General features: G+C 43.3%; 1 protein-coding gene across 1 annotated transcript in view; it reads left to right on the forward strand.

Annotated features, from left to right (window-relative positions):
• Positions 1–10,841: 10,841 nt before the first annotated feature.
• Positions 10,842–12,124, forward strand: part of LOC104506188 (MKL/myocardin-like protein 1) — a 45,180-nt gene continuing 43,897 nt past the window's right edge. Inside the window, 1 exon segment of the mRNA XM_010147058.1 lies at positions 10,842–10,959. Within this exon segment, the coding sequence (XP_010145360.1) occupies positions 10,842–10,959 (118 nt within the window).

Consider the following 12,124-nt stretch of genomic DNA (forward strand, 5'->3'; position numbering starts at 1 on the left):
CCACCAGAATTCCCAGGACCTTTTTCTGCCAGGCTGCTTTCTAGCCACTCAGCCCCCAGCATGTGCTGGTGCACCCTCTGGGCCCGGCTGTTCAGCCAGTCTTCAATCCACCACACTCTCTCCTTGTCCAGCTCATACTTCCATCAGCTTCTCTGTGAGGATCTTGCAGGAGACAGTGTCAAAGCCTCACTAAGTCAGGGTAGACAGCATCCGCTGTTCTCCTTTCTTCTATCCTATCTATCTCTCCGCACTGCAGCTCAAACCTGAAGACAGTTCTGCCCAGTAGCTGTCTTGCTCAGGCAAAAATATTTTCTGATAGGAGAAAATTGTGAGTTTATAGTAAATTCTGGACTGACTTTTGGCAACCATGCTATAGTAAGCATATGGCAATGTCTACACTGTTAATACTGTTTTTGTTCTAAAGAATTTGTTTGTAAGTGACTTCTGTTAAGCCAGCCGTTAGATGTATTGGGAGCAAGCAGCCAAGGCCTGTCAGATCATAAGAACTGGCAGACGTATAAAAACCATATATTTTTCAATTGCGTGTTTGTCTATTCAATTAGATCATCAACCTGTTTGCTTTTATGCAGTTCCACTTTAGTGGACCCTCCCTTGTTTCTGGATTCGTAAAACAGATTGAGTGGCCGAGGAAGGATGCTAGGGTTTCTAATTCCAGTTCTGACACACAGACTCAGTGTTACGTGTAAATCTCTCTACTTGTTTTAACCCATTTTATCTAACCAAAGGGTTTTCTGATAGAATTGAATTGTTTAGAATCCATAAATGGTTCTGACCGATGAGTTCTGGTAACTCGTACCAAAGCAACATAAGGTGTTAAAGGGGTACCAGGCAGATGATGAAAGAGAGTGACTGCAGAGACTTTTCTGCATGTTGTTTCAGGTGAGATCACAGATGTAGGAGGAGGGAAGCAGAACAGAAAGCTGGGGCCCGAATCAGGACGTAATGTTCCAAGCACAGTTATCTTTACAGTTACAAGCACTTAGGCTACGTGCCTTTCAGTGCTGTTAAGCCAGTTGGGGATTAAAACTCCTAAGATTTGGCAGGTTTTGCTGGGGCAACAGAAGAAGATACACTCTCCTGGTTACTTGCCTTTTCTCTTTGCTTTCATGGCTGGGATTACCAGAACTCTTGGATAGGAGATAAATTTTGTTGTAAAAGTAATCATGCTGCTTGCACAGGAGGCCTCTGTCTTTGCTCCCCCATTCTTTTGGGGAACCACATGGGTCAGATCAAACCACGTGCAGTATTTTACTGTGCTTTCCCTTCTTCCCTTAAATCTTTTCTGCCTTAAACTGTTGTCAGTGATTGTAGCATCACAGGTGCTTAAAAAGTTATGGTCTCGCATATGTGGAAAGGTCTTTGGGGCAGGGATTTGGAACATGAGTTATGTGCAGGCCAAGTTTAGGATATAAAGCTACAGTGTTAGGTTTGTGGTAATTCCCTGTGCATGTGAACTTACGCTGAGGTATCGAGCAGTAAAAGCAAGGCAGCTCACCCTGGTTTTTGCTGAAGGGAGTGATTCTCTTTATGGCTTGCTCTGTGCAAAATTACTGTTTCTTGCTTAAGCCTAGTTTTTGTTAAGCTTTTTTACCCTCCAGAAATGGTTCTTTTCAGATGCTTGGAAAATGGGGATTTATTGTGAACTGCGTGAATATTTTAGGGGTTTTTCGGGAAAAAACCCTGTTTTGGTCTGGTCCCTGTGAGTATTGTGACTACATCATTGGAGAGGGATACAAATGATGTATGAACTGGGAGAAATTGTATGTTTCATACCAAGAGTGTGTCTTCTGTTATAGCCTTGAACAGCTTCAAGGAGAAGAAACCTTTAGTTTGGTTAATGCAAAATACAATTTACTTAAAAATGCAGTCAGTGGAGAATGAATAGTAGTACTGTCTAAACTGAATCTTCCTGAAGGGATGGGCGAGTGAATGACATGAAGGCTTTGAAGGCCTCCTTCCGCTGTAGTGTAACCAGGATATTTTTCCTGGTAATCAAAAGCTGAATAGTTTAGTGGCATGCAGGTAATAGCTATCCCCAATCCTCCCTCACTCTGTCTCCCTCTTGAGATTCATGCTTTAGGTTGCACTTAAGGTCTGAAGTGGCTGCACATGTGGAGGGGTGACCAGTTCATACTGGATCCTGGAAGCCCTTTCCAGGGTCAGTGCAGTTCATTCCGTGAAATGAAATGGTTGTGTGCCTTGACGGTGTCTCAGACTTATTTTATGTTGTAGCTAAAGATTAGAACTCAAATGTGCTATACGTTTTTATATTGGAAACATAAATTCAGTCATGAAAGCTTGAGAATGACATCTATCTGGGGAACAGCTGAGTTTCGGCACTAAAGGAGGAGTTCGAGCATTTGACATTGGAGGTGATTTATAGGTCTTTGGCAGTGCAAGAATGGAATTTTACATTCTAAAGAGGAAATTATTTCCCATCTCGAATAATCCTGACAATAGCTGTTTTTTACTGTGAGGTGACATGAGTGTCTGTGACAATGGAACACGAGCTAACCACTCGTTGGGCTTAGAAGCATCATAAAACTTCCTCTCCTACTTTCCCTCATCCAAGCCTCCACTTCTACCTGACCGTAACAAAGCACTTGAACCATTTTTAGAGAAAAAATTAACAGAAAAAACCTACATCGAAAATTATTAACATCAGCTACTTTCTAGAATTATACCTCCATTAGTGCATTAGTGGTATCATATTGGGAAGCAGTCTTCTGCAACCATAAAGGGTAAATAGACATTTTAATAACAATCTAGGTTCTGGGATTGGAATTCTCCATCAGATTTACCAAGGGTAGTTGTCAGAGGGAGCCTCAGCAACGTTGTTATTGCCCGTGTAACTGATGTGTTTGGAGAAGAAACAGTAGCTTTCTGGGCAAAAGTCACATTCCTGACTAGGGGTTACCTAGTAGCTATTCTGTTAGTATAAACTGAGAAGCAAATGAAGGGTTTGCTAATCCTTTCACAAGCAGTGTGGGAACAGTCCGGCTGTTTCCCCTCTTGCTTAGGTAGTTTAAAAATAGGCTGCATTTTCGGAGCGTTTGCAGGTAGCCTCCGTGCAGCAGAAGGGTTTGATAGAGAAGAAACCTTTTATTGCCAGAAGCTGAAAGGATGTGGGAGGCAGAAGTGTGGGATATCTTCTGCTCAACAACCACAGGAATTACTGACATAACTTCTCAAACTCTTAGACATGCCTTAACATGAGGGGAAGGGTATCTTTCTCCCATCCTTTCCCACTTACTCCCTCCTAAAAAGAAATGGCTGTCTTAAGACAAATTTGAATTGCCTCCTTTTCCACTCTGTCCTGCTCACTGCCCTCCTTGGTCTGGCAGACAGAACTTCCTCTTTTTTCATGCTCTTGAGAACAAAACCAAATGTTTTGGGGGTTGGGTTGTGGTGGTGGTTTTTTTTTCTTCCCTTTTTTTTTCTTTCTTTTCTTTTCTGTTTTCACTTGTTCACAGTGGTTTAAATTAAAGCCTGGAGTATCTGAAAGAGGAAATGTTGTGCTCAGTGCACTTCACTGGGCACATGTCAAGTCTTCCTACAACCTCTGGATGTTCCTGCCTGTGTGCGGTGATGGTAGTGGGGAAACACACATCTACCTGTGTGTAAGCACATCTGCCAACCCCTGGAGAGGTTGATGTTATTTGGGCTGCATGTGAGTGAATTAGCAGTCCCAACCATGGTGGGTGGGAAGGCTGGTGAGAAGAAATCTAACTGTTGAATCTCAGGTGACTGTCTCTGGCTTGAGACCTTTGACTCTTTATAACAGGTAGCATACTGCTTCTAGGGAAGAACAGGGAACTATTACTCTTAAATTCCTTCAGTCTGAAGTAATTATTTTAGAGCAAGATGGGTAATAGCTGAACTAAAAGAATGTATGGGAACTCTGCTGCAGTTCTAGTTGGAGCAGCAATAAGCCAAGCTCCTCCACTGGAGGTACCTGCCCCACATTTGAGGTGCTGTACTGATGTGTGAGCTCTCACTGTGAAGCTCTTTGGCTTAGCAAAGGTAATTTGAGCTAATCTTTCTAACTTTGCACTGGAACAGAGTGAGAGCATTCATACAGCCAGTTCTGGGGGCTCAGCAGGGGGATGGTAACTTGAAGAAGGGCTAGTAACTTTGAGCTGTGATGGGGTATGCAACAGTGTTTGCGTCCAACTAGAACGTATCAGCCAAAATGGTAAAAATAACAAATAAAATGTGTTTGGATGTATGTCTTTAATTTACTTGATTGTTTTTTGTTGATCTTATATGCACAGTGGACTGCAGTTGTTTGGTAACTAGCCGTAAAACTTTGTTCTCTTAATCCCTTGGTTTTCCTCCTTCCTTTTGCTCTGAATTTCACTGCTGGGGACAGAATCCTTCCACTACATTAACCAGAGAAATCCACCTCCTAGTTGCATGTCTTCTTTTGAATAAAAATCCCTAGGCATAGGGCTCACAGGCTACACTCTTTTGTAGTTCAGGAGTGTACGTGCAGATTTCTAGAGGACAGCATTGACAGAACTGTTGCCAGTGGTTTTCAAAAGAAAATCAAACCGGTGAATTTAACCAACTTCTCTTTAAAAGATCCACCACTTTCTTTGGCTGTGTAGACAACATGTTCTGAGCAGGTGTAACGCTCACATGTAGTAATATTAGGAGCATGTGCTGCATAATGCTTTTGTTTTGGTATGGTCTCGAGCAGGGTAGACTTCTGGACCATTTCCTTCTCTTCATCACCCTCTGGCTTCCACAGTACAGCAGATCCTGGTGTGAGAGGAGGAGAGCATGGACCACAAGTGAACCAACATCTCTGCTTCCCTTCCCCTCTCTTCTTCCCCTCTTTTCTGCTCATATAGCAATATTCCCGCAGTCTTTATGCAGATGACCTTTGGTCAACAACACTGACCAAGTGAGTTCTTGGTTTGGGGAGGGGAAGAGGTGGGAAAAGCAAAGGTTTTGGCTTCCTTCTTGTGCCTCTCCCTCCTCAGGTCTGCAGGGCATGGGAGAGTGGCAGGGCTGAGGGACTCGGTGCTAGGGAGAGGGGGCTGGGGCCTCGCTGCTGCTGTCTCTCCACACCTCACTTACCATGTTGGCTTGCCATGCTGGTTGGAAACTGCTTATCTGTGGAGTTAATCAAATGCAGATCAGTTTCGCATTTCTTGGGCTGAACTGATTCTTCTTGCTCCTGTGTTTTGCGGATCAGGATTGTGCATTTCATGTGTGTGTTTTCAGGGAAAGGCAAACTGACATCTTGGCTGAATCCCAAGGAATGGGGTGGGTGGCAGAGTTTATATATGTGCTGGGGGTTGATTTGGCTCCAGCTGCTTTGTAAAGTTCACTTTGGCAGCTGAAAGATGCCGAGAGAAGCACTTTCAGAATTAGAGACAGTGAGGTAATGAGAAAGTGACATAGGAAAGGAAGTAGCGGGGGGGAGGAAAGGGGGGGCTTAAATCGCCCCTTGACATCATCTGATAGGTTTTCCAGCCTGTGCAGCAGCTATTTTTATGCTTTCAACTCACAGTATTTACAGCTCAATGACAGCCAACTTGCCAAAAGTGGGGGGCGGTGGTATATCCCAGAGTGGGTTGGGGGACTGAAGAGCCGCTCAAAAGCTACGGCAAAGGTCCAGGTTCCCAGGCATGTCTGCTGCTGTTGCCTTTTCTTACAACTGCATGGTGGTTTACCTTTGGTTACCTGTCATGTCTAGGAGTTTTCTGAGTGCTGACTGGCAGCACTAGCTGTCACCAGCTACTTGAAAAGATCAGAGTGTGTAAACTGCCGTCTCTTCCTGAGAACTGGAGAAGCAAGAATGTACAGTGCTGCCAGCTTGGTGTGTCTACTTCTTCCTGAAGGTCACTGTTGGTGGGAGGCAGGATCCTGGGAATATCCAAAGCAAACTCACATTACATAAATGTGATCCTTAGCTGAGAAAGAGTAAGCAACACAGGTGTCAGTGTGAAGTCTGTCTTTATTTTGAAGTATAAAATGAATAGTCATAAGACACCAAAGCTTTGCAGTGATGTAGGTGCAGCATTCTATTATTTTTTCAGCTTTTGTCTGCTTGCTTAGAAATATCAGAGACACATCTTCAAATATAGTGAGCTCATGCTTCTTTCTAAGGGTTCATCTGGCTTAGACCCGGACTGAGGTCTTTTTCATGTTGCCTGAGTATGCATATATTGCAGCTGTTTGCCAGTTTTTAGCAGTACATTGTTCGGATTTCACCACTGAATTATGTGCATGCAGATCCTTGCCGGCACTGTGTCGTCTGGGAATAGTACTACTGGCGGAAGGAAGACAAAGAACCTGCTGCAGGGAGGACTGGATGTGAAAGGAGGAAAAAAGCACATTTTAAGTTGGTGTGAGTGGGTTGTCAGCAAGTTTTCTATCTGCTTATTGATTTAAATGTAAAGAATACATTCATTTTTTGCGATAAAGGGAATGATGCAGTTTTGTATCAGTTAAGCTGATCCAAAGTTTAGCCTGTGTCAAGACTCGGTGTAGTCTCTCTCTCGCTTCCCAGATGTGTTCACTCACCAGCCACAAGCTCTGGTGCTCGTCCCACCTGTTGGTAATGCTGTTTAGTAAGTTGAATCCAGTTATTAAGGTACCAGATTAATGTCAGAACTGGTTTTAAGGAGGCTACAAGTGTGTGTGGCTGGGAGAAGGATGGGAGAAGTTGAACTGGGAGAGATCATTTTGGTGGTAGCAAATTTTTAAGCTGTAGCACCTTGAAGGTCTGATGCTAACTTTGCACAGACAAAAATTTGTGTGCTCTTGGAATTAGAAGTCAGATCTCTACAGCAGGGTTAGAACTTACCTTAAGGGTGGTTCTCTCCTTCCGTATTTATCTTCTAGCACAGAATGGGAATTTGAAAAAACTGCTGCTTACATGCTGTCTTGGCTTTTGAGGATAGAAAAATAAAACAAGAGAAAATTAATGAATTTGTTCAGAATATTGAGTAAGTAATAATAACTGGCATTCAAATGCTGTGCCCACCAGGCCTCAGAACTAGCAGCAGTATCTGTGCAAGCCATATGTGCACCTGATGTTACTTTTTATTTCTGTGTGAGGGTATAAATAGTAATGCAGCATCTTGGGGAAGAATACATTCCCACAGTCTGTATCTCATTTCACACTTGAAAGTCAAAGGATGTAAAGCTCAATAGATGTCTCATGGACAGATTATGAAAATTGGGCTTGATGTTTTCCAACCCAGAAATCTGTGGCAAATACTTAAGTCCTATTGATAAAGGTGATCTTTCTGCCAGCAGCACTGTAGCTGGTTCCAGTGTAAAGTTTTTGCAAGGCACGGAACGTTGGATATGCATCGGTGTGGGTTGATCCTACTTTTCTGGAGTGCTTAAGTGACTGAAACTGTAGTTAGAAATCCTGCCTCTGCCATGAAACGGACTTTCCCTTCTACCCTGCTGACTTCCAAAGTAGCTGTCAAATTACTCATCAGGCTTTACTTGTACATTGACACTTCTGTCCATGCAATCACTGACCAGACTTTCAAATCTCTTACCACTTCATCAGGATCCAATGAAACAAATTAAACTTTTGTTTAAGTTCCATGCTTCGGTGTTATGTCAACCTGTCATATAAGACAGGTTGCTCTTGGTCTTTACTCATATATCAGAATCCATATTTTGTAAGGAGGTGCCCTACGAGTCCTTGCTTATTTGTTGAAGATATCCTACAACCTGGGCCCCTCGGACTTTGTTTTCTTGCAGTGTGTAGGGCATTATCCAAGTCCTTTTTGGAGCGTTCTGGCCCATATTTTTCTGTTTTGGATAATTGCTCCTTCCTTCAGAACACTAAATAACCCTATAGGACAAATTTGATGCTTGAAGGACAACATTTTAGAATATCGTGCTCAGTGAAGAAAAGATTTATCTACTTACCATTGAGCCAGTAGGTGTTTTTCTGTCCAAGCTGTTTTCTACAGAGGAAGAAAGCCATGTCTGCATATGTATCTGCAGCTCTGCAACACATTGAGAGGATCAAATCTTCAAGCTGGTCATCAGTTATAGCAGCAGAGGGTTGGTTGTATCAGCAGACTGCCAAAAGCGGAAATATATCTCACAGCTGTTTGGTACCTCTCTTCTTTCAGTTCTTAAAAGTTTTCTTCATCAGAGCTCAGGCAACATCTGAGGGCTGTTTGGGCAATAACCTGGATATTGGTGAGTCAGCTGGATACAGCAACCAGCTCCCATTTCCCAGGCCTCGTACGCTGCAGTGAGCTGCTAGCTCAGAGACCCTGGTTAGCAAAGTAAGAGTAGTCTTTGACCTCTGCAGCTGAATCATGTCATTTCCACCATCCAGATGGTGCATGGCTTGCCAGAAGAAGTAGGACTCGGTCTGGCACAGGATAGTTGTTCTTTAGTTATTACAGTAATTACGGGACCTGCCTGCAGAGAGTGTCAGGCCTGTGCAGTTGTGTGTTGCTGCTGAAAGGGGAGATGCAAACAGTGTGTTTCTCTCTCCTCTCCTTGGGCCTGGCTTGAGCACTCTTGTGGGCTGCCAGGTCGGCTTCCCGAGGCAGCTCTGCAGCGTCACCACTGCTGATGCTCGCGCAAAAGCGGGCTCGTCTATTTATGCAGTAATTTGACCTTATTGGCCAAAGTTCATTGTGAAACTGAACCTTTACCTGACTTTTATAAATCCGAAATTTGAGAGTTTGTGCTGAGCATACATTGGTAGTTCAGAAATAATGTGATCGTGGAGCTTTATATTATCACCAAAGGGGTTTTTTTACCCACAGGAACTTTGGAGCTTGAATTCTTTTCTGAGTAAAGACTGAACGTTTCAAAGTAAGAAGAGTACTGTTGGAGGTACTCGGAGATGTCGCTGATGCCACCTAGCATCATGATTTAGTAAATGTGTAAAATGCTGTACCTTACTATTTTAGTTTGTAACTTAAAAACATGTTAAATTGTTTTGTTGCTCTACTGCACTTTATGGCAGAGTTAGTAATGCTTTTTACATTTTGTTGAAGACTACTTTTCTTAGATATTAGCTTCATTATTAGAAACTTTTTTCCCCCTGTGATTGTTATTCCAGTCTCACTTTATAAAATGGCTTGGACACCTCTCAGACTATTTGGAGATGGTATTTTTTTGTCTTGATTGTGAGCAGGGGGAGGGCACAATATGAAATGGAGACTGTTCCAGTGGTGTTTAGAGTATTCACCTTCTTATTTTTGCAATAGCCCTGTGGCTATCTTTGCTTCAGACTTGTAGGATGACACTGCTTACTATTAATCTTTTATTTTTCTTTTTCTGGAAAGATACCAGAATACTTTTTTTCTGGTATGTGTATTCACTGGACAACCCTTCTCTTTCTTTCTTTCTTTTCTTCTTTTTTTTCCCCTCAGCCTTCACTGCACCTTGTATGATACATCCTTGGCGAGATCACAAACCACCAGCTGTACTGGTGAGAGTAATTCCTGGCTGTTGCTCAGATGGAGCGTGCTTTTCCTTGGTCCCTTCCAGTTCCAGTTCCAAACTGGGTAGTACATATAACCATAGTTTGTGAACTGTGTGGCATCTGTTTGTGGTGCACATTAAATAAGCTCCAGGTGAGATGACTGTCTCCAAAAGGAGGCTCAGGGGAGACCTTACTGCTCTTGACAACTACCTGAGAGGAGGTTGTAGAGAGGGGGGGTTGGTCTTTTCTCCCAGGTAACAAGTGACAGGACAAGAGGAAACAGCCTCAAGTTGTGCCAGGGGAGGTTTAGATTGGATATTAGGAAAAATTCCTTCACTGAAAGGGCTGTCAGGCCTTGGAATGGGCTGCCCAGGGAGGTGGTGGAGTCACACCCCTGGAAGGGTTTAGAAGACGTGTAGATGCAGTGCTCAGGGACATGGTTTAGTGGTGGGCTCGGCAGTGCTGGGTTAATGGTTGGATGGGATGGTCTTAAAGGCATTTTCCAACCTAAATGATTCTATGATACAAGCACAGATTCTGAAGTTTTAGTGGTGCAGTAGAAGGTTATTTACTGGAGGCTCCTGATTATCTTCAGGTAGGTGTTTCTACTAGGCTGGGAGGAAGGATTTAAGGGAAAAAGAGGTGGGAATGTGTGCTTGAACAGAAGTGGCCTGCTGTTACCTCTATGTGGTCTCAGAGCAAATGCGTAGAACAACTCTGTTTCCTGGATTGTCAGTTTAACTCTCCACAACTGAAATTCCATTTCTAATAGTTAAAAGAGGAAAAAAAGGCAGCGTGGCTTCTGCATGCAGAGTGGTGGTGTGCTGCTGGCTGTGTGCACAGCATGCTTACAGTCGGGAGGTGCAGGGGGAGAGGGTAGTGCTCCATCACATGATATTGCCTGTCTGGCAGGTGTCTGTAGTGTGAGTAGAGAAACCAACTGTTCACTATTTTGGGTGAATGAGGTTGGCTGTTACTGCAAGTGGCCCCACGGAGAAGTCCCCGCATCTGTTGATAAGCACCGCGCTGCGTACTGGGATCCTGAATGCTTATAGCCGCTTGCTGAAACGGGGACGTTTCTGTCTGAGCTTTGAGACAGTAGGAAGAAAAGTTTTGCCAAGAGCCTTGCTGATTTTAGTCTTTAGATGTTGGCTGTCAGGATTTGTCTGTGCCTCGAGTACCTCTCTGTTCCTATGCAAGCACAGCCTTGGAATCTAGCAGTAAACTAATTTTTTATTTTTCCACTCTCCCGCTTGGTGCAGTGAGAGGAACCTGGTAGAGAGGGATTGCGGTTGGGTCTCTTGTGAGGATTAAGCACCCCATCCACTAGCCTGGGACGCCTCCTGTGTTACAGAATCTGCCTTCAGGTCCAGGGATTTCCTCTAATATGTTGGATAAAGCCAAGACACTCCAGCCTGCCTATGTCGGGATTGTGCCGCTTGTGTCAAAGCAAGGGAAGAGCTGTTCAAGCACATATCAGGATTCATATCACAGCTTACGAGAAGGTTAGCAGGCTCTGCTTTCTTTGTTGTAGGCACTGTGTAATTGGTTTGTGGGTTGGTTTTTTATTATTATTTTTTTCTCTTGCATATTGAATCTGCCTGCTTTTTCTTTTCTGGGCAGTAGTCCAGATTTTGGGTTTCCCACTGACTCCTGTGACCTGTTGTCCCTGAGGACGCTCAGAAAAATGTTACAGGACAAGTTTGGAGCTGTGTATGTAGTAGCTTTGCAGTGCCTGGACCTTGGGACAGTTTCACTTGTGTTTGGAAGTTTTAATTTCAGAGTTTAAATTTCTTCCTCTCCTCTATGTCTATAAGGCTTTAGTGAGCAATGTTTTAAGGCTGTTTTATTAAAGATGTAAAGGCTTGTTCTGGAGCGGCAACCCTACTTTGAAGGATATAGAGTATTATAAGTTTCAATATGTTGCTGTTCAGAGAGTGTGGAAGGAGTGGGCTGTGTGTATCTAAATATGTTTCTATTTTAGATAATGGTATTTTCCTGCAAATACATCTGGTTTTTTTTATGGGAGTTTGACAATTCTGCAATATTCTGTAGACAGAGGTCAAATTGCAGAGTGTGATATTTATGAGGAAGAAGACGATGCAGAGGGATTGAGAAAAGACTCAGAAGGTGAAAACAGACAGTGATCCACTCATAGCGTGCAGCACAGTACAGAGCAACGAACAGGAACCAGGAAAAGATAACTGGGAAGAATGGCAGAACATAGCAAAATGCCAATAGCAAACATAAGATTTATGTTTTATCAGAATACTGGATCCACCTAGCTACAGGTGAAATTTTAATAGGAGCTTGCAGGAGTGAACCGAGATCTTGAGCACAGTGGCCTCAGAGAAAAGGTGATGATGGATTTTGAGAGCAAGTAATGTGATCCAAGAGGAGCAGAAAATTACTTTCAGTGGCATTTTGGACAGAAAAGTAAAGGGTGGTAGGAGTTGAGGGCAAAAAGGCAGGTAGAATAAGACCATGTTTGTTGTGGAAAGATGGCCAGTGTGTGGAAGATGATTTTAACAGTTGCATTTAGAGGATTTTTCTCTCATATGCAGCTTTAGGTCTCCTGAGGCTGCCAAACAAAACTGTTAAGTTTCTACCCCCTATTGTCACTGCCCCTGCCAAGCCTCTTTAAGATATAGCAAGAATTAGCTTGTTATT

This window comes from Eurypyga helias, unplaced genomic scaffold (assembly GCF_000690775.1).
Source record: "Eurypyga helias isolate BGI_N326 unplaced genomic scaffold, ASM69077v1 scaffold3902, whole genome shotgun sequence".
NCBI classification, from domain to species: Eukaryota; Metazoa; Chordata; class Aves; order Eurypygiformes; family Eurypygidae; genus Eurypyga; species Eurypyga helias.